General features: G+C 33.8%; 1 protein-coding gene across 2 annotated transcripts in view; it reads left to right on the top strand.

The window, feature by feature from the left end:
- LOC129799292 (cell adhesion molecule Dscam2) overlaps nucleotides 1-22513 on the top strand; it is a 163136-nt gene that overhangs the window by 11846 nt on the left and 128777 nt on the right. For both annotated transcript variants that reach the window (XM_055843035.1, XM_055843036.1), the window contains exon 2: nucleotides 3793-4021. In XM_055843035.1, coding sequence (XP_055699010.1) covers nucleotides 3967-4021 — 55 coding nt within the window. In that variant the 5' untranslated portion in view covers nucleotides 3793-3966. The remainder of the gene's footprint in view (nucleotides 1-3792; nucleotides 4022-22513) is intronic.

Below are 22513 nucleotides of genomic sequence, written 5' to 3'. Positions count from 1 at the left end.
ACGTCAGATACAGTATTCGAAGATATATAATAGTTTTATGTATGACAACACAACATGTACACTACTTTCTCAATAAAATTACATATTGCATTCTCTTTAAGTTCGAGCAAGAAAAAATAGGACACTTTAATTCATTTTCATCTGTTTTATTGTTGCAATTTAATTTTTTTTACGTCGCGTGTTTTTGAATTTTTGAGTTTGACACGTGTATTTATATATTTTGAAAATTCGTGTATCTCTGAAAGTTACGTTATGGTGTTTATCTGTCAGCCAACCTGTTCCGCCGGCGCCGATTCATTCAGCCATCAACAGATCTAAAAGAAAAACTGTTACATATAGCGAAAAGTGTCTTTGAAGGATGTTTTTCTTTCAAGACAATTTAAGAATCATTTAACTTTGGATATTTCTTTAACTAACTCGATTTATCGTCCACGTAAGAAAATATCATTCAATGATACTGGTTTTTAAGATCAAAGTTAAGGGTATCTTAAAGGCTTATTTCCACACTGATTGAGGAAAGTTTGTATTCATTGGAAAGGGCTTTTTTGATCATTGATAAGTCAGGACCATTTTCTACTGGATCAGAATCGGTTACATACCGAAATATTTTTATGTAATTTGTAGAACAGTCCAAGTATATAGTCATTCGAGGAGAGATGGAACACCTTTTATATATTCAATATTGCGGATATGTCTTGAATGCAAGACAAAGACGAATCTCACTGGTTTATCATTTGAAGACTCTAAATTTAAGATTTCAATATTAGAAAAACCTAGATGAAAATAGTCACTTCGAAAAATAGGATTTAAAAAAATTGCATTTTGAGGCACTCAAAAAAAGTGAGGGTGAGATGGACACCCCTAATTTTAGCAAAATACATGAGAACTTTTCGGTAGATTACTGACGGCAATTCGTATAAGAAGGTCAAGGAGATGAACTCCCTCCGGATGCGTCAGGGGGTGCAATCCTTTCAGGACAGGAAAACACAAAATTCTTTGCCACAGCTTTCGACGCTTCAACGCGTCTTCCTCAGGGAATTCGTCGCGGGTACTCCTTATCCAAGAAGGAGTACCCGCGACGAATTCCCGATTTTCCCTGTAAATCCTCATTTGGAGTAGTAGACAGACAGTGCGGACAAAATTTCAGAGACAAATCACAGATTTGACCACTGACGAAGACGCGTTGAAGCGTCGAAAGCTTTGGCAAAGAATTTTGTGTTTTCTTGTCCTGAAAGGATTGCACCTGCTGACGCATCTGGAGGGAGTTCATCTCCTTGACCTTCTTATATTATATACTTTATTTTATTAATTTAGAATAGGAGGGAAGTGATTTTAGACATGAACACTATTTCATTGAATTTATTGGAGTTTATTTTTTTTTTTTTTCAGTATAAATGATTTATTTTGTGGAATATGTGGCTCATATACTTCGATGGCAATTTCGTTGAGTGTATCAAGTCAGTCTTACCAGAAATTTAGGGAAAATAATTTCTAAGATTTACTTGAAAAGATTTTGAAGAACATTGACCAAAATTCACACCGTAAGTGTTGCCAAAACTATTAAGTTCCATCTCTCCTCAACCCCCAAATACACGTATTCTTATGGCGAAATAAAATTTTTTAGCCATTTTTCAGGCATCCAAAAAATTCAATTTCAATTTTCTCGTACAATTTTAAAGGTAGAAAGCTGTAACTTGGGGGTTTTCATTAGAATGTTGAAGGGTACAAATAGACCAAATAAAGTGGAAATCGTGCATAGGGTGTAGGCAGGAGGCGAAGTAGTCCATCTCTCCCACTGTTCCACCTCTTCTCGAATGACTATATTATAAACAAGTAAAACATTTGTACTACTCATCAAAGTTCTATTTAATACTAAAAACAATATGATTGGAAGTTGTAAAATTTCTACCATGTTGGTAGTTTAATACTAACATTATGTGATATAGAACATACGGTTCATCCGACAATTGTGAACCAAGAGCGGCCTAATGCCCTAGACATACTCTCGACTTAAGCCGAGAGACGGCTTAACGTAATTGTAATCAAAATAATGATTTGACTAAATTTCCATCAGTTTCTCACTAACTAAGTCGTTTCTCGACTTAAGCCGAGAGACGGATTAGTCACAAACTGATGGAAATGTAATCTGATCACTATTTTGATTATAATTACGTTAAGCTGTCTTTCGGCTTAAGTCATAAGTGTGTCTAGGGCATTAACCTAAAATCATAATCCGTCATGACACATAATAAAATATATGCAATATAAAATACTACGATTTTCTTATTATAAAATACGGTAGTATTTAAAAAATTCCAAATAAATTTTCCCATGCGTCCATCATCGTCTCAGCGTTTCTTCTAACCTCCGGCACAAAACGATAGAAATTATCCCAATTTTTACAGACATTATATTGATATTTGGCTAGATTTAGTTAAGGCAGAAGAAAAACCACTTTCAGTACATTCACTTTTGATAAATTCAAAAGGTGGCATTTAATGGAGAATTGTAGCATCATTTAACAAAAATTTAATTTAAAGGCCAAAGGTTTAAATTAATTCTTAATTTCAAGTATTGTTTAAACAACTTTCTGTTATACAATCTCACTAGATTTTTTCTTTTTTCATTAAAATGATTTTCCTGACAGGATTTCCGTCTACCTAACAGTTCTCGGATGACTCTTTAAACTGTGCACATGCTAGAGTTAGTCTCACTGAAACAGACTCTTTTGCAATCTCGCATCATATATGCTGCAAAATAATTGCTTTGGCTTAGCCAAGAGCAAGAAGCAACAAAAAAATTAGGTGGATGGGGGTGAAAATGTAGTATGGTTTAAAAAAAAAGTCAAAGGATTGATGGACGGTGAAAAAAATAGTGTTTCAGTCACGTCGTCACGGTATATCCATCATCACAGACGTATCATTTACAGAAATAAAAAAATAACACATATACATCAAAGGGTTGGAAAATGTTAGGGTGGCAACTTTGTCAGAAACCCTGCTAATTGCATTCAGATCATACAATTTTATACCCATCCAATAACATTTATGCATACTTCCCACCTCTGCCAAGAATCACAATAAAATTTCATGAATTTTCTACGTCAAATGTGCCAATTTTTTCATAGCTGAATATTCATAATTTTGCCTCTCATAAAATATGAAATAACTCGAATCATGCACATAATAAACGGGATATTCATTTGGTAAAATAATAAATTAATGAAAGAATAATTTTTTTTTCATAAAAATACTTCGTTGGAACTTTTTAGTATTTCATTTAATGTTCCGTATAAATAAGAATGGTAGAGAATTGAACTTTTTTATGTTTTGGTGAGAATACGTTGTTAATACATTAACTTTGCTGCAATTAAAAACCTCTCCATGGACTAATGTTCAATTTTTCAAGCATATCGAGAAGTGCACAGATGTAATATTCCTTCAGTAATCCACTTTGGAGTAATTTTCCCATTGGGTTATTGTTATGTGGTATTCACACTTCTTTGGGCTTTGCTCCAAACATATGGCAATAATATTGAAACTTTTCAAATTTTATCCTCCCCATCTCCAACGAATTTTCTCCATCACCCAATTTACTCTTTCACAAAAGTTAACACTTGGGAAAAAAGAAGTGAGATTTGGAGTTTAAAAAGTTTATCCACTTAATTTTTCCCATCCTTATCTGGCTCCATGGACAGTTTTTGCGAAAGTTCTTCTCTGGCATTTGGCATTCTTCAATGTTAGAACCGAATTATGATTTAGGAATTTTAAATTGTATTGTAACCATTTTTAGCAACTCCTTGTCGTAGAACGAATTTTAATGTGGCAGAACTTATATTGACAAAAGATTATTGGTGTGAAAATCAATGAAATCGAAAGTGTGATTGGAAAATTTTGGAGTGTGTAAATATTTTAGCATCACTTGAGGACATCGACATGTAATGAGAGTGAAAGTGTGGGTGAAAAAATGGGCTGTTTTAGCCATCTTTTGCTGGCGCTGCACGTTCTATGCTTAGGAAAAGGTGAGTCACAACAAATTTCATATAACAATTCCTCCCATGAGATATAAATATCCCATTCAATGTGTTTTTCAAACTTTTTATATCCCTCCCCTCCAACCATATCAGAAATCCACGGAGAAAAGTTTCAACGATGACGAGAGCTTTTCCACCAAAAGTCCCCTCTTACCACCCCCCCCAACCTCACATCCGAGTAAAATGCTCCATAAATATTTTGTTAAGGTTGCAATATCGTTCAATTTTCCCATCAATGAATAGGATTTTCTCTATTGATACTTCCCAAGGGAGAAACTGTGCTTTTCAAAATCAATTGAAAGGTGGAAATTAAGAGAAAATCTTCTTACACCATTCAATGCAATTACAAATGACTTTCCAATTTGTCTATAGTAAAATGAATGAAAATAAAACAGTAATAGGAAAGTTAATTTTGTCAGTATAACAAGTTAGTAAAATATGAATTATAAAAGGGAATAAGATGGGAAATTTGCACCAAATACACTCACTGAGAAAAAAAGAGGGTGCGATTAACTTTTTTTCTTCAGAACTTTAACACTTTTTAGGTGTAAAAATATATCAACATTTTTTAATGTTAATTTAACACCTTTTTAAGGGTAAAATTAACATAAAAAAGGGTAACTTTAACCCATAATACACTTAAAATGAGTAATATTTACACCGATTTTGGATCAATACTGCAGGGTAAAATTAACATTTCCGGAATGTTATTTTAACTTTTTCGGATTTTCTCTCAGTGCTGTTACAGCTATTTTTAGATGATTAAACTGACGTTGGTGTAAGATTTTGCGGTGATCGCCAGTGGGAATGGAGCGAATGGAGTCACCTCAAGATCAAAAACACTTTTATAATCTTCCCCAGAGCTTTCGGTCCGGATATGGATTTTCTTCAGTAATCGCCTAAACTATGATTTTTGATTTTTTGAGAATTGTTATTCTTATTTGCAATACCATGTATCATCATACTACCAAGGAATTATCAATTGAAACTAAATTTTCATTGAAATCAAAAAATGGAAGTTTCGTCGAGACATTTCAACTTTATGATCGTACGTTTGAATTAAGTAATCGTTTGATTATAGACTGTTTGGTTAAAGAATCTGTAGTGGTGATAGTACACTCACTCAGTCCCGGCATTATGCACTTCGGGATTATGCACCTGACGGAATTATGCACATACAATTATGCAAGTTTGTCTATACCATTGGGAGTCAATTTATGAAATCATTTTTGAAATACGCCTGATTGGGGTAAAGTGATACAAGTTGGACAATAGTACAAGTTGGACAGGGCTTTTTTCTTGATAAATTCAGTACTTCATTTTTATTTGTATATTTTTAATGCTAGTTTTATAATTTGGTGCCTTGTGCTTAAAAACAAATTTTGTACTGTATTTATAAAGAAATAAGCCAAAACTTGTACCGGCGAATTGTCCAACTTGTAACACTATGTCAAATTTGTATCACTTTACCCTATATACTATTTTGTGACCCGGGAAATTTGAAGACACTATGCTTATTTTTCAGTATAAAACTTTAATTCCTTTTACTAAGGTAAAATTTTTAAATATTTTTACCATTTATTGAAGAACTCTTTCCATAAAGTACAGTTTGTGAATGCATTTCTATTAACCAGTTAATTCTCTTTGTTTTGACTACTTTTATTCCGCTCGAAATTCGTTCTACGGCTGATTTATTCAAGAGAAAACACCTGCGGGTATGCAAATTTTCTCGATGCGTAATACCATTTCGCACGTTTTTTTTTTGGGCCCGAAAATGTGCATAATCCCGGGACTGAGTGTATAAAGTTTCGATGATTTGAAAAGTTGCAACATATTACAAAATTGGTAATAGACTGGTGAATTGGTGAATGATATTATGTTCTAACATTTCTCATTTTTTGAGTTATGGCCATTTTCAGAAATTTTTTTGAGCCCTTATAGTCGGGTCAGGGGGGTCGGAGGATCTTAAGTTTCATACTGATCGAAAGCTCTAAGGCCCAGCTATAACATACTAAAATTTGAGCTCGATCGATGCTATAGGAGCGGAGCTATTGAGAAAACAAAAAAAGGTGGTATTCAAAATGGCGGAAGGAGGGGTGGGGGGTGGGGGGTCAATGCATCAAGTTGCAATTTTCATACGATATAATGCCGAAAACCGCAAGTCCATATCTCTTTTAGCTTTTAAGCTCCAAAGAGCGGCCGGCCGGCCGGCCGGGAACGTAACTTAGCCACCCATATATTCGTGATCAGGCAGTGATGAAACACATTTTGGTCAAATTTGAGCTCGATCGGACGACATGAAATTTTGTTAGGATTATAGTAGGTGAGAGATTATTAAGAATCTCACCTAATAATAGCATAGTGGACAAAATTCATTAAAAAAAAATTAGAAAAAAATAAATTGTTCAAAGTTTGACTCGTTCGAAGTTGGCGCGCTTTCCCCTAATTTTCTCTGAAATTCTCTGAAACGCGAAGATATGTTGAGAAAAATTATCCGCGGGAGTGCAAGGTGGAAATTTTGTGTAGTTGAGGGGGGTGGGGATGAAAAATCGCGTTCGAGGATTTAATAAAAATAGTTGAGATATAAATAAATAATATTCTTCTATAGTGATCCAAACATTAAGGATTACATAAAAGTGTGTGATATTAAGCGTTCCATTGCCTCATAAACTCAGGCCTATAACCAGGCGCTGTGTTCTTCAGAGTTCTCAATAAGTGTCGGCTTACAAATACTTCAAATTAATTATATATTATTTATATTATTGTAATTATTCACAGTTGTCTGAATGTACAATTTAAAACAAATGCTAGAACACATAATCCTCAAAAACTATCCTACTCGACAAATAGATAAAGCTTGAGATTTTGAAAATATTCCAATGATTGTCGGGATAATACTAGTTACTCCCGAATCTTCATATTTTCATATCTTCATAGAAGGTAAATCTTCATATTAGATTTTCCTTTAATCTGCAAACTACAGAACTTTAGTAGGGGGAGGCTTTGAACTTTCGCATACTAAAATGATGTTCAAGTTCAGTGATTTTTTCTGACTACCATGCAAACCGTATGGATTCTCCAACTATGCCAAAAAAATGTCTTACTTATAAGGTTCATAATCCCACCAAACATAATCCCAGGAAATCCTTAGATTTTCCTCCAGAGGAAAATGAAAATTTAATGGCGATTTATCCGATAGATGAATCAAGTTTCTATTATCGCACACGATTCACGCCATCATTGAACACCCCATTTTCACCGTAAATTTTGCACCGGACACTAAAAGTTGCACATCATTGTTTAAAGGGAACTCTAATCTACTTGATTAATCCATTTTTATAAGGAATAAAACATTTTAATATCACTTTTTTGGAACTTTTCTGAGAGATGTTTTATTGACATTAAAAACCATTTTTTTGCTTGATTCTACGAGAATTTCACTCCGGAAACGGTTAAATCTGATGAATACTTTCTTGAAAAGTCCAAATATCACCAAATTTACACGAATCAATAAGTTTTTAAAGCTAAAAATTGACTAAAACTCTACAAGCGAGAAGACTACACAAGATTCCACCATTCCTCCACGGAGCCGGATATGCACAAAAACGTTTGAATGTGCATCATTGAAGATTTCTCTGTTCCTGCAGCTGCAGGAATCGGGATTTAGCACAGATATTGAGCTTCAGCAGGTGAACAAGCTAAAATTTTCACAAAACATCTTCTTACGGACAGTTTCTTTTCTTTGTCATGCAAAACAACACAATAGTGAGGTTATGTCAAAGATTGTCAAAAACCAGTTGTAAACTGTATGAGCTTATTACAGATGTGATTCTTTCATTGCACATTCAGTTTGTGCAAGCTTGAAAAATATTTTTATATCAAAGAAATGCAAAATTGCTTAATAATTACTCAACTGCAACCTATTTGAGTCAAATTACTTCTTGTTTATCAATTTTACGATTTTTAAGTTTTCCTTTTTAGTGATGGATCAAATCGGTAGATTACAATAGATGTGAATATGAGGGATCGTATCTAAAATGAAGTTTCCTGGAAAATATCTGAAAGAAGCAATCTTCTATTTGCGATCGATGAATCTGAGTCAAGTTTGTGAATTTTGTTCCACCCACAAAAAGTGTCTGTTCAGCCTAAAAGATTTTTACTTAAATCTGATTCCTAATAACCCTTCTACCCTCTGTGATAGTAGTTTTTCAGAAAAGTGATATTAATTCTGCACAATCGTATGAAATATTGCACAGCAAAATTACAGTTTTTGACCTGTTTTTATTTTTTGCTTCCTGAAACTAGGAAAAAAGGATTAGACTCTCAATTTTTTCAGGAAAGATGGGATTTAAGGTTAGCTATTACAATATAAAGCCATATGCCAGATTCATAAAGGAATATGGGAGAAATATGAAGTGTCCGAAGGTAGCGTATATGCGAACGATCAAAGCCTCCCCCTACTTTGACATGATTGCATTTTAATTATGAACAAGTAGACTAAATTGAAATTCTTTGGGCGTAGATTATAAATGTCGTGTTGTAATCAAATGTAATTCCCCAGGGGGAACAGAATTTTTATCCTACTATATTTTCCTTTTACAAAATGATCCAGGAAAGGAAATGGATTAAAAATGGGGTGACAAAGCGTCAGAGTTTTGCAAAATGCTCGAACTTAAATGAGCACAAAGTATTTAGTGGTGCAATTCATGAGAATAGGAATCGTTCTTGTAAGTTAACAAACTTTTGTTCCATCTCATTGTTCTAACTCCATATAAAGCAGTAATATGTATAATCCCTAGATTTTTTCACTCCCCGAAATTTCCATCTCCTACCCTCCAGGGAACACTTTTCTCAACATCCCTTCGTGTTTCACACGATTTTTGAGAACGGTGGCAGCCAAAATCCCGAAAGCCAAAATCTCGAAAGCCAAAATCCCGAATGCCAAAATCCCGAAGAGGCCAAAATTTCGAAAGCCAAAATCCCGAATGTTCGAAATCCTGAAAGGGATGAAATTATATGGAGGAAAATGTTTAGAATAATTTTCCAACACACAGAAAATTTCCCTTTGCCTCCAGCAAGCGAGGGTGCAATCGCGGGCGTAGCTGTGACACTTTTAAGAATTCGGGATTTTGGCTTTCGGGATTTTGGCTTTCGGCATTTTGGCGTTCGGGATTTTGGCTTTCGGGATTTTGGCTTTCAGGATTTTGACCAGGACCCTTTTGAGAAATGACGTCACGCTGAACGTTACGCTGTTTGTCTGTCTGTCCGTCTGTCCGTACAGCCCGTCTAGGCGTTTCCACGCCTAGAGCCCAGACCTCTTTTTTCCCTCCACCCTTCCCTGCCCCTCCAAAACCATATATTTTTGGGATTGATCGAAAACGCGTCGTGAAAGTTTCTTTCACATTTCTGGATATATTTTAGAGATTATCCAAGCGGTCATTTTATCTATATACGAAAATACCATTCAATCATTCCTAATCACGGTTTTCCAAGGTCTTACCCGATAACTCACCGATATAACCGATATAACCGATAACTCACTTTTATCCGAAATTCATTTATATTACTCCTAAGATAGTTTGGTCAATTTTTTGAATAATTTTTGTCCAAAAATCGATTCTATTAGTTTTAAAACTCTTTTGGAGATCCTTGGGTGATTTATGAAGCGGATCAAATAGGTTACAAACCGGTAAACGGTAAATGATGTGAAAGTATTTTTGACTGAGGCCTCTCGACATTTCATTTTTCCATACGTTTTTGCATACGTATTGAAGACTATTTCCAAGTTTTTTCCTAAAGAGAATTGACTGATTGACATTGAATCAGTCTAATATATTTCGAAATTGTGCGTTAAAAGCTATCTAAAAATACATAGGATAAGTGTGCCAAATTCCGGCCAGCTTGCAATTCCGGCCACCTTTTATATTCCTCAAATTTCCATGAATTTTTAGTTTTTACATACTCTAGAGATTATACAATGCAAAAAATAACAAAAAAAAATATATCTTCGATAAACGAGATGACGTGAAAAAGGCTTTGGGAGAATTCCCAAAAGGCAAAAATCTATGAGAATGTAGGTGGCCGAAATAGGCCATGTCTATGTCTACATTTTTATTCATTCTAAAGTGTATTAAGAATGATTTTAGAGCAAATAAGGACGGTAAACTGTCTACAAGGTTTCAAACAACACTCCTTAAGAAGAAGGAATAAAAAAATCAATTTGTATTAAACAAACATTTCAAACTTGAGATTTTGGATCTTGCATGCAACTATGCCGAAATTTGGCACACTTACCCTATGTCATAATATTCGCCGAAATAATACTAGAACTACGAGCAAATGTGTTTAAGTCTGCGTAATTTTTAGAAGGAAAAGTGAAAAATAGCTTCACTTTTTATTAGGTTTGATGGGCCCCTGATTTTTGAGGTATAGCATTGAACTCACGAGTTCAAGCATTTCACAAAATATGTGATGCTTTGTCACCTCTTTTAAGATAAATATATAAAAACATGTTTTTGGGATTTACTTAAATAATATAAAGGCCGATATATGAAGGAGTCTATGGAAGATTCAATATCGCTATCTCTAACCGTTTGGCCTCTACTTTTAGTAGCGGCTAGGTAGAAACCAAGATTATATACATTGTTCTGTCCGTGGAGATCGAGCAATAAAAGGGTCAATAAGCGTTTCTGTGTCACAGTATGGTGAAATTGAGTGCATGAGTTTGTTGAGTTGGTCTCTGGTGAGCTTCCTAATTGAACATGTAAAATGGCAGGCTGAAGAACATAATTCCAGTGTACGAACAACTGTTTGAAGGACTACGAGATGCTCTCATGTGGTGGAATTCGTCCTGAAGCACCTACACAATCATCATCATCCCTGCGTTCAGTTTGAGTGTCCCGATATCCCCAGGGCAGTTGGCTTCAGTGCACTCTCGAAAACTCCCACAAATACACAGAATTTCATTTCACAAGTACTTTTCCAACGAAAAACACCAATAGAGTTGAAGAACACTTGAATCTTAGATTGAGGATAATTGAACGGGCGATATGTTACAAGGTGTAAATAATTTGTACTTTTGAGAATCAGTAGAGTAAATTACTATAGTTATCAACTCTTACTTTGATATCAAATAAATTTAAAGACTAAATTTAATAAATAAAATACATAGCATATCCCTCTATTATTTTATTTTTTAGGTGTGATTCCTGTATTTACTTTATTGTCTGATTTCTTAAAATATTGTTAAGAATAGACCGAAGGAGCTTTACAAAAAACTAACTAAAAACCAAAAGAGTTTCTCAGAAAAACACTTTATTTCACTAGGATACTCAATGGATCAAGTGGTCGAATACTCACTCTATGATTCAAGTGTCTCGAGTGAGAATCCCCTTTAGGTTAATAGAAATTTTTCATGGAATTATAGGGTGGATGTGGGTACTTCGAATGATGCACTGGTAAAAGTAAATGGATCTTCAAGGATCATTTGAAAAGTATCACTTTATTTAACTAAAAATAATAAATAAATAAAAGCAATGATAAGACATTTTTGGTGTACACTCTGATGAGAGAAATATATTTTGTGTAATAAGTTTATGATAAAACATGTTTTATTATGATAAATTTGCGTTCAAAGTTGAAGATATGATCCAATATGCTCCTTTTATTTTTACTAGTGTACCACTACCCCATTTGATGCCACCTTGAATAAAAAGGTTATTTTTTCAATATTACGATATTTTCGAATTATGAAATATATATACAGTGGCGGCCAAAATAATAGAATCATTTTGCAAAGCTTATATTTTTTTAACTTTTGTATTTTTTCCCAATTTGTTGATATAATTTTGCAGTAGAAATCTTCAATTTATTAGAATCGTAGAATAAGGGTTGTTTTGGCCGCTAGAGGTCTCTATTTTGCACACAATACGTTAATAGTGAAATTCAGTTTGATCAAAAAAGAATGGAAAACTGTTATTTATGGTTTCTAAATATGGCTTTATTTAAACTTATTCGATTTATAGATTACATTCTTTAATTTAAATAAAAGTGATCATATTGTGTTGTTCAAATCAAATTTCACTATTGATGTATTCTGTGAAAAATAGAGACTTCTAGCGGCCAAAACAACACTTATTTGACGTAAGGTAAAGTAAGGAACATTTCTATGTCAAAATTATTTCAACGAATTGGAATAAACAAAAATGCTCATGGTAAAATAGTGGTCTTCGCTACTGTATATATTTCAGAATTTGAAAATATCAAAAATATTGAAAAAATATCCTTTTATTTAATATGGCATCAATTGGGGAATAAATGGTATTCGAGATAGCCACCTTAAAGATATTTAAATTGCATCCAATGAGCCTCATTGCACTTGATTTTATCGGTGATGGTACTGGCGACTTTACCCTTTTACATAAGAACAATATTATAATGTAAGTTTAGAAGTACCGCTTGCTGGAAAGCTTATTTGCTCTTTCAAAGAACAAAGTTGGATCTTTTTATTGAAAAATTAGAAGACCAACGGTTAGAGATACTGGCTTTAGGGTCACCGGTGGCACCTCTACCTTTTAAATGAAATCTTTTCTGTTTCACAATCTTTAAGCGGTCTGCAATTTTTTTTATTAAAATATTCTTTAAACTTTAAATAATAAATCCACATTTGCAGAGTCATGGTAACATGAAACAATATATTATAGTTGTGAAATAAAATTGCAACTTTATCAAGCGATTTTCCTCATTTAATTTGATTCACTGTGTAATTCTCATATATGAATTTTCCTCCGTATGTACAACCTCCATACAATGGCTGCGGGGTGTTTCTTTCATGTGATTCTTTCGTGAGGGAACATTGGCTGAATCACATGGAAATTCAATATATCAGAGTAAATATCTCTGGGAGGTATGCTCTTCCCGGTATGGCCAAAGATCCTGATGATGACGAATAGAAATTCCATGCGGAAATTGCAAACAATGTGACGCAAGAAGCGATTTTGATTGAAAATAGAATTACAACTTTTCATTTCTTTTGTTTTTCTCCTACACTCCTTTAGTGGTTTCTGACATGGTGGCTCATATATGCGACTTCCTTTTGTAGGATGAATTGCGGGAGTTTTTAAAGAAAATTATTATGCAATACACATCTAAAAGTTTACTTTATTGTATGATGATAAAATAAGGTGTTGTGAAAAGTTTTCCCATTTGGAAAATTTCATCCATAAATGCATGAAAACTCATGCTATTTTCCTCAAGCTTGTCATAACACAAACTTTTTCTCCATTTCCCCGGAAATACAAACAATATCAAGTTGATTTTTATTCGCCTAACACATTTTATTGAGTGCTGCATATACATATTGGGTCATTTCATAAGTTCGTGCCAGATTCAAAGATAAACTTCTATACACATAATTTAAACAATTCATAGAAATTATAGGTTCAATATTCATTATAACTGTCTTCCTAGATTTTACGAAGTTCTTGACCTCATTTTTAGAAGAAAGCTCTTGGTTTTTCATTTTAAAAAAATATCAGATTGTTTTTAATAGCTTCCGCGAACTTCGGATTTTTAGGTGGAATATTTTTGTGGCCAAACCTTTTATTCTTATATAAATATTAGACAAGGATCGAAATAAATGGAATTCAGAAGGCTCACGCTAGGTGTTAGAGGATTTCCTGTTCATTTCTTCTAATTTTGGAAGCGGATTTTTAAATAAGATCCGGTCTAGCACTGTCGTGATAAAAGTTCTTCTCAATTGACTAAAACCGGACGGTTCTTCTCGAATAACTACTTCGGACCTGATCATGTCTGCCGAAACCCGCGAAACCCAGTTTTTGCACCGCGTAGCCCGAGAATTGCATCGCGAAATTCGAGAAACCAGGAGGAACCCTTTTCAGAAAAATAAAAATGAGTTATCCGTTGCATAAAACACAAAACTTTATATTTTTAAACCATTTTTTTCAAAATAACTTTGAGTTATGGCCTCAACACACTAGCGAAATTTATGTCCATATTGAAGAATTTTTCTTACGCAAGCATAGAGAATTTGCTTCAATATGGACATAAAATTCTCTAGTGTGTAGAGGCCATTAAAGCGTGTGCACGATAATTTTGTTCCCAAGAAAAATGCTTCAAAAAAGAAGTCTACATAATATTAAAAAAAAAAGAAAAATATTTTTTGAAACTTTAATTCATTGTAGATTTATTAGATATATTAGTTTTTTATTCAAGTACCGTCGTTGCGGGTGACTTTGCACGTTTTTTCGCTATTTTTCAACTTTGCTCTCTAAAAGTGGATAGTTAAAGTGAAGGGAGGGGGGTTTTTGAGTAAAATTATTTGTATTCAGTTGTTAATGAATGGATTTTGTGCCACTAGCATTAATTTTATAAAATTTTACTATGTTTAAAAAAATCAAGAAAAAAGGCTTGCACTTGGGATAAGGTGCGGGTGACTTTGCACTTTTTAATAAATTACTAAAAAATCAACAATTTCTGATAATAAACGACAATGAAGATCTTCACATCTAAGGGTAATATGCACAAGATCTACAAGATGACATGATCGCCATCTTGATTTGACGTTTCTGTCCACCATTTTGAATAACTGTCAAAACCTAAAACTGGTCCGATTGTGTTGAAATTTTAGTATGTTGTAGCTGATGTCAAGACCTTTTCAGAACGTATCTATGTCCCAGTCTACGTCAAGTATTTACCTAGATACAGAGGCTCACATTTTAAAATTTTGAATTCATCATATTTTGGCGATCTTTATTTTATAATCCTTAATTTTAAAATCTAAATGGAATGCCTCAGTAACCATTAAAAATGGTTGAGGCTTTTATTTTATATATTTATTTACTCTTACATAATTAAAAAAAAATAATGAAAAGTGCATTTATTATTTTTTTTTATTTTTTTCATTTTTGCAAAAACAGTTTTTCAGATCTTCAAATAATATGCTGTTATAAAGAAAAACAATCATTTTCTTTTTGTTTGTTATTTAGATCTCATCGCCTAACGATAATACTGTCTTTTTTGTAATGATTACGATAAAAGAAGCTCTCCGGAGCTCTGTATTCATGAAAATGTCAAAATTTTGAACTTGGAGCTCCTGTATCTAAGCAAACGCTTGACCAAGGTCGGATGTTATATATGTTCTGGAAAGGTTTTGACATCAGCTAGAACATACTAAAATTTCAGCTCAATCGGACCAGTTTTAGGTTTTGACAGTTATTCAAAATGGCGGACAGAAACGTCAAACCAAGATGGCGACCACACCATCTTGTAGATCTCGGTCACTTTATCTTAAATTATCAAAAAATTGGATAATTTGTAGCCAAATACTTTTATAATAAAGCTTTAGAAAGATCATTACACGCAATTTTATAGCATAAATCATGCGTTCTTAGAAAGATAATAGGCAAAAAAATATTTTAATAAAAATAATCAACAAAATCGAAGTAGATTATTCTAGCCAGATAAATTTAGAATAGATTTGGGCAATTTACTACTCTGAAATTGATTTTGGAATTGCACCTTCAGATAACTTTTTCACGGAGCCGTTTTTTGACAAAATACCTATATTAGCATTTCATTGACTATTACTGAAACCACAAGAATCCTTTTAAGGATCATTGTACCTTACTTGGTACTTAACATATCCCTATACACTTTGACATGGTAGATCGGATCGGCGAAGACCATCAATAAGTGCTAGAATTGTTCAAAGTCTCACGAACAGCAGAGTGCAAAGTCACCCCCCGAGTGCAAAGTCACCCGCAACGACGGTATTTGATTGGCGAAATCTCGAATCTTCTTCTTGAGCCCTTCCATCAAGGTCTGTACAAGATCATCACCGCGGTTCTTAGTTGTTTCATTCCATTTTTTTTTTTTTGAAGTCCTCGATGTTCTCGACGCGTTTAGCCTTCTTCTTCAGATCGTATTTGATAATAGCCCAATATGTTTCAACTGGACGGAGATTTGGAGTGTTTGGCGGATTCATCTCCTTGGGTACATAACGTTGGTTGCTTTTGAGTAATGGCACGACGGCACAACGTTAAATCTGGCCAGAAGATCAAGGGTATGTCATGGCATCTGTACAGAGGCAACAGGTGGTTTTGAAGGCACTCCGTGATGTAAATTGACGAGTTCATGTTGACCTCCATGAAGAACGCCTTTCTCTGGCGTCCACATGAGCAGATCGCCATCCAAACCATGTATTTTTTTTTGGAAATGTTTCATAATTTTTGTACCTGCACTTTCTCTTACATCCTGTGCGAGATTTTACGGTGTAATGTTTCTGTCCTGGTAATGCCCAACGCACAATAACTTTTGTTTAGTAAACATATTTTTGACATTTGAATGAGAGTGAGCGAGATCTAGATCTAGTCATCTCGCTCACTCTCACAGACAATTTTGAAAACATGTTTACAAACAAAAGTTATTGTGCGCTAGGCATAATTGTTTGAAGTCTCCTTTTACGTATGTTTCATCATCCATCAAGATGCACTCACTAAAGCCAGATATCATCTTATCGTGCAGCCTTCGAGCTCGTGTTTCAGCTGACTGCTTTTGTGCATCCGTGCGACGAGGGGCTGCGTGGGCCTTAAAAGTCTTCAGTCAAATCCTCTGTGTGATTTTGTGCACAAGACTGGGAGAACATTTAAGTTTTTTAGTCATATCCCTCACAGATGTCAAAGGATTTTTCTTGTAGCGCATGATCACCTTTTTCTCCAAATCTCGATCTCCAATACCCCGATTTTTTCCACATCCCGGTTTCTGTGCAGTGGTTTTACTGTGGAGGAATCGAAGAATCACCCTCCGGACGGTCTGGCGTGAGGTATTTGTGAATTTTCCAAGGCCGCGTAATTGATTCCAGGATTTTTTTAGACATGTACACGATCAGTTCCCTTCTCTTTTCCATTATTATCAGTGAAAAATGAACAGAATTTAATGAGAGTTTCACCAAAAGAAAGGTAAAAACACGTGTTACAATGTTTACATACAACGAAAATGCGGAGCTAGTGACATCTGTCATAAAAATATCAAATCATTTGGAACAATATTATCGTGGACACGCTTTATCCTAAACTATTTCAATATTACAAGGTTAAAAAAATTATTTTAACTTTGTACTTGTATTAGTTTTAATCATCCGCGCAAAATAAGCAGGATTTAAATAAACGTTCAAAATGATTTTTTTTAAGTCTTACCACATCTTTCAGTGCAGTTAAACCACAAGACTCACTGTAATGCCATAAATGAAAATCGGACAGGAACTTATGCAATCACCTAACATACTACAGTGTGTGTTGGGAAAAGTTGAACAATTTCTCAACCACAATCCTCTCAGAGGTGTCATCTGCTTTCTTGGTATTCCATAGACAATGCTTAGGAGTATGGATTGTAAAAAAAAAACAAGTCTATTCGCCCATCCAATTCTCAAAGTCCATTGAGAGACGAAAGAGTTTCCGAGAACAGGGAGACTTGGGGTACCTCATGAGGTGACACTGATGTGTGCTTCAAAACTGAAACTCTCGGCAAAACTTTTGGCTGCTCCTCAATTTACCACACTGACACAAACCCCGTTTGTTTCCTCCCTAGTCAGGTGTGATGTCTTTTCTGGGAAGAGTGGGTGAGGTGAGTATGAACTACTCAATTCTCGTGCCAACAATGATCTCGAGTTAAGAGACTTCCTGCCAAAGTCCCACAATGGTGTGCGAAATATTGAGCCATGGCACAAGAAGTGTACTATCTGACTTGAATTTAATGCGAAACAATGACATGAGAAAAGTTTCAAGGATTCAGTAGTGAAAGGAAAAAAGTGTGAAAGTTACCAGGAAGATAAGACAACCATTACATGAGCTTTTAATTGAATTTAATGAAAGATGCTCAACATTCCCGTCTGCACTGCTCCTTAGTTGACATGAAGAAATTGCGGAAGCAATATAAGTGCAGTAGGATAGTGTAAGGTTCATCTCAAGGGAACGATAAAATCACTAAATTGTTGCTCTTGAGAGAACTTAGGAAGAAAAATTTACTTTCACTTACCAAACAGAAACATTTACATCGAAGGATTTATGAGAGAAACTACGGTATACAAAATTCGAAGATGATTTTGGGAGAAAAGTTACACACAATCCTAACCAATTCATGTCTTCAATTTTCCCCCTTACAAACCTTCCTTCTCGCTAAAAACAATTTTTTAAATAGGAATTTTAGTTTTTACTGATAGACTTTTCATAACTGTAGCCATTTGAATCGTTCAGATTGTTCACTTACGAGGGGCCAATGAAAACCAGAAGCTCATATCTCCTATCGTTTGACCTCTAACTGACACATGATATACAGACAGACAATATAAAAAAACAGTATTAGTCTCTAAACTTCAGGAATCAAAATTTCTACCAAAATTTAATCTTTATGGGTGAACAGCAGAAATATAATTATATAACAAGATGTCTAGGGTAAATCAAGCTAATTCAAAACCTGCTTCAAATGGAAATTTTTCGCTACTCCAAATGGAAACGTCACTATTTTCATGATAAATACAGTACTAAATTACTATATTTATATATTTTCTATAACTCAGTTTCATTATTTAGTTAATTTTACTCCAAATAAAGCGTAAATCCATTCATATTCACAAATTTTAATTTATTAATTTCTCAAAAAAATTAAAAGTGTATCTTTTCACCATCGAATTTTTCATAGATCGACCATGTTTTCCAATGAAAAACACAATAAGGTGACTGTTGTTTATTCGTTTTGTTTAACATTTATGCCATATTCCTGGCTAATTTTAGTTAAATTCAGAGCTAATCTTTATTGTTAACGGTACGTGAAGTTTTCAAATGAAAAAATTATCTATTTCGTAAACAAAAAAGGTTTTTCTGAAGTGTCTGCAAATGCTTCAATAGGAAACCCCGGAAATATGATTTTTTTGGAGAGATTTTCTTATTGCATTAGATGGGAAAGGAGAAAAGACCAGAAATAAGAACAAATCCTGCACTCAATAGCAACTCAACAAGGTTTTGGAAGCCTTTCGTCGCGGTTTCACCTACACTGTTTGTCTGCAATTAGAAACTTTCCCTTGTCTCCATTTGGATTAATTTGTTTCCAATAGAAGCATTCTACACTCGCGTATTTTTCCTGTATTTAAGAAGTTTTCAAATTAGGGTAAACTGGGGCATCACCAAACACGGGGTACCACCAAACACTGCGATTTTTTAATCGGATATTGGATATTAGAGGATAAGACCGATACGAATTTATAGGCACTAGGGATGCTTGCCCACTGAAGGAATGGTCGAGATAGTCCAAGTAGTTTAGAAATAAAAATTAGTGTTTGGTGGTACCCCGTGTTTGGTGGTGCCCCAGTTTCCCCTATATCTAAAGAATTTTCACTAAAATGTAACATTCTAGAAGAGTCAAGGAGCAAATTTATGTAATTCTCTTCAGCAAAAATATGAACTTAATGTGTTCAATCTTACTTTTATTTTGTTTTATTTAATTTGAATTTAAATTAATTAAGTTTCAATTTTAATCTTTCACAAGATCCAGACAAAACGTGTTCTTTTAGAACCTAGACTGGATCTCTAAAGTCCCCTCCACTGTTCTCAATGTACAGTTTAAGATATTTAATAATTAATAAAAGTGAAACCTTCAATCATTTGAAATGATGGGGTTTTATCATGAGATTTCCATAGATGTTCAGACAGCAGATTTTTCTGCAATGGCTTATACAACCTATGAAGGAGGATTTCCACCGTTTGCCTCTGGAGGTTGGTCACCAACGCTAAGACGGCGGTGGACGCAATGGTAGGAAAGACATAGAAATCACTATTTTTAAGCATTTGTATAGGAATGAACATCTTTTTAATTTATTTAAAACAAATAGCTGTACATTGTAAATATTCTTTGGAGAGCGAATAAATAATAATAATAATAATAATAATGTGTTGAATCTTCTGTCAAAGTTAAAGCGTCTGAAAATGGTTTTGAATTAGGACATTTACCCTATGGATTATACTGATCTCTATTGAGTTCTAGCAATAAAAGATAATAAAAGAAATGTTCCCCATCCTCCCATAAAGCTGATTCTCTTATGTAGTATCTCACTTAATAATAAAGTTTTAGGTCAAGTTAGAATACCATGAGTTAGGACAATAGAAATATAAATCCTACGGGTTCCTAATCACAAGAAATTACTTAACTAAGACGTCTTGCTGAATCTTACACGATCAAAATGCTATATATTGGTCAAAAGGTGAACTGTAGTGTGAAATTTAAGTGAAATTGAAAGCCATCGGACAATACAGTAGATATTAATGAATGACATCATCTTAATAAGCTTATAGAGAGATTCTGTCAGGCATCGTAATGAATACATTATCCTACTGTGATAATTTATGATTAGACCATCAATGAGCATATTGTCTGCTGTATGAGTTTTCATATATAAATTCTCATAAGATTGGGAAAATGAGATTTTAAGTCATTGTTGTAGATTGAATTGAGCTGAGATTTTATTAAAAAAATGGCTAACTTTTCCACTCAAATGATTCCAATGTATATTGGACATCTTGAACTGGATTACTCCAAAAATCTTGGCAAGATTGATTATATCTCAGAGCCGTTGATTTATTACTAATCAAGTTAATTGCATAGGGAGAAATTAGCAAAAATTTTTGAAAATCTTCCACGAGCTTTCGTGTGAAGATTTAATGAAATTTTTTTTCTATTGAAGGAAAAATTCATATCTCAGCGTTGGATGTACAGAAAAAAAAATTCTCCCTGGAGAATTTCATAAATTATTATCCTGGAAATTAGTCGTAATTTTTCACTGCATTCCCTCCTTCACTTTATTCAATACCGCATTTGCAGGAATGCTCATAGAACGGAATTCTAGTGCAGAGCTCATGGAAGCTGGATAAGGAAGTATTTTCACGTGGTTTTCACAATTAATAAGAAGAATATGGTGGAAAAAACCAATTAAGAACTTTCTTCACAGACATGACTTGAAGCATATTTTTTCTCTTTGAGCGCCTATATACTTTTTTTAACCCTTTAGCGACGAGACATTTTTTATGGACTGAAAATCAACAATAAAAATTCAACTGAGAAACATAATCAATGATAAATTTTACATCTAACCTCGAAAAGTCCAACAGAGTCTGATTCGGTATATTTTGTGCTTCTATGAACGATAGGGACAAAAATAGCCCAAAAATATTAGTAATTTTTCTGATAATACCAATGAATAATATTTTTCGCTTTTGAAAAGTATTACGTATGATTATTGTAGTTTTTATTTCCAAAAGGGTTTTGATTAAAAAAAATTGGATGTATAAAAAATAAATAAAATCAATTATGAATTTGAGAATTTAAAAATTCGCCATTTTTGAGCTTAAATATTTGCTAAATAGCAAATAGCTAGAGACTTGCAAAAAATATTCTAGATTCATTCAACTTTCTATTTTACAATTATGTACAGACATAAGAAAAAAATAATTTTAGGTAGTCAGGAAAAATTATTTTCTTTATGGGACACCGGAGTTCCAATCTTCCTTAAAGGGTTAAAAACCAGGGGTGCTACTTTGAAGTACTTCTAGTCAGGATTAAGATTTCTAGTCGCACTACTGACAATAATTTTTTTTAATAAAATATGAATATTTCAATATTTAAGGAACATCAATCACATTATTTTAGAGTTAAATTTTAAATACTTCATTAAAATCGTATTTGATGTAAGAAATTACTGAAATTACTATTTCTCCTGTAGATAGTACTGAGACTAAACATAGGGGAAAGTACTCTCCCTTCGAACGTTCGCTTTCGAATAATGTGAATTTTCTTTTAGTTTTCCTAAGAGACTTACACATTTCTATCAAATATTAGTTGGCTTATCATCAATTGTTGATAATTCTGTGATAATCATGTGTAAATCTCTTAGGAAAAGTAAAAGAAATTCACATTATTCGAAAAGGCATGAACCTTCGAAGGGAGAATACTTTTCCCTACTAGTCATGAGTACAAGCACTTAAGAATTGTACCCCAATTTTTACTACTGGTCACTTTCCTCAAGAGTGTGATGTTTGACACATTTTACTACTTCTTATAGATGAAATTAAATAAAATAGCAGCAAGAGATGAGAAGACTTTTTGATGATAAAGAATTGTGTCAGAAATAATTTCCTTTCGTTCTGAAATTTCACTCTTCACGCAAAAAGGGGACAAGTACGGGAAGTATAATAAATGTTAAATGAAATTGCACATTATGAGACAGTCACCAAAGGCAAAATCACCATTTTATCCTACATATTTTCTTGATGTTGGAGGGGAAAAACACCTCGGAAACATCCTGTAGTCCCGTGTGTTATTTCTCTGGATGGGTGGTGAAGTGGAACATTGAGCCTCTAGGCGGATTATATCACATAAAATGTATCGAAACATATGCTGCTCTCCCTTCACTCACTC

Source organism: Phlebotomus papatasi, chromosome 1, assembly GCF_024763615.1.
Source record: "Phlebotomus papatasi isolate M1 chromosome 1, Ppap_2.1, whole genome shotgun sequence".
Classification (NCBI taxonomy): Eukaryota; Metazoa; Arthropoda; class Insecta; order Diptera; family Psychodidae; genus Phlebotomus; species Phlebotomus papatasi.
Note: the sequence above shows the minus strand (reverse complement) of the source record. Positions and strands in the feature narration are given on the sequence as shown.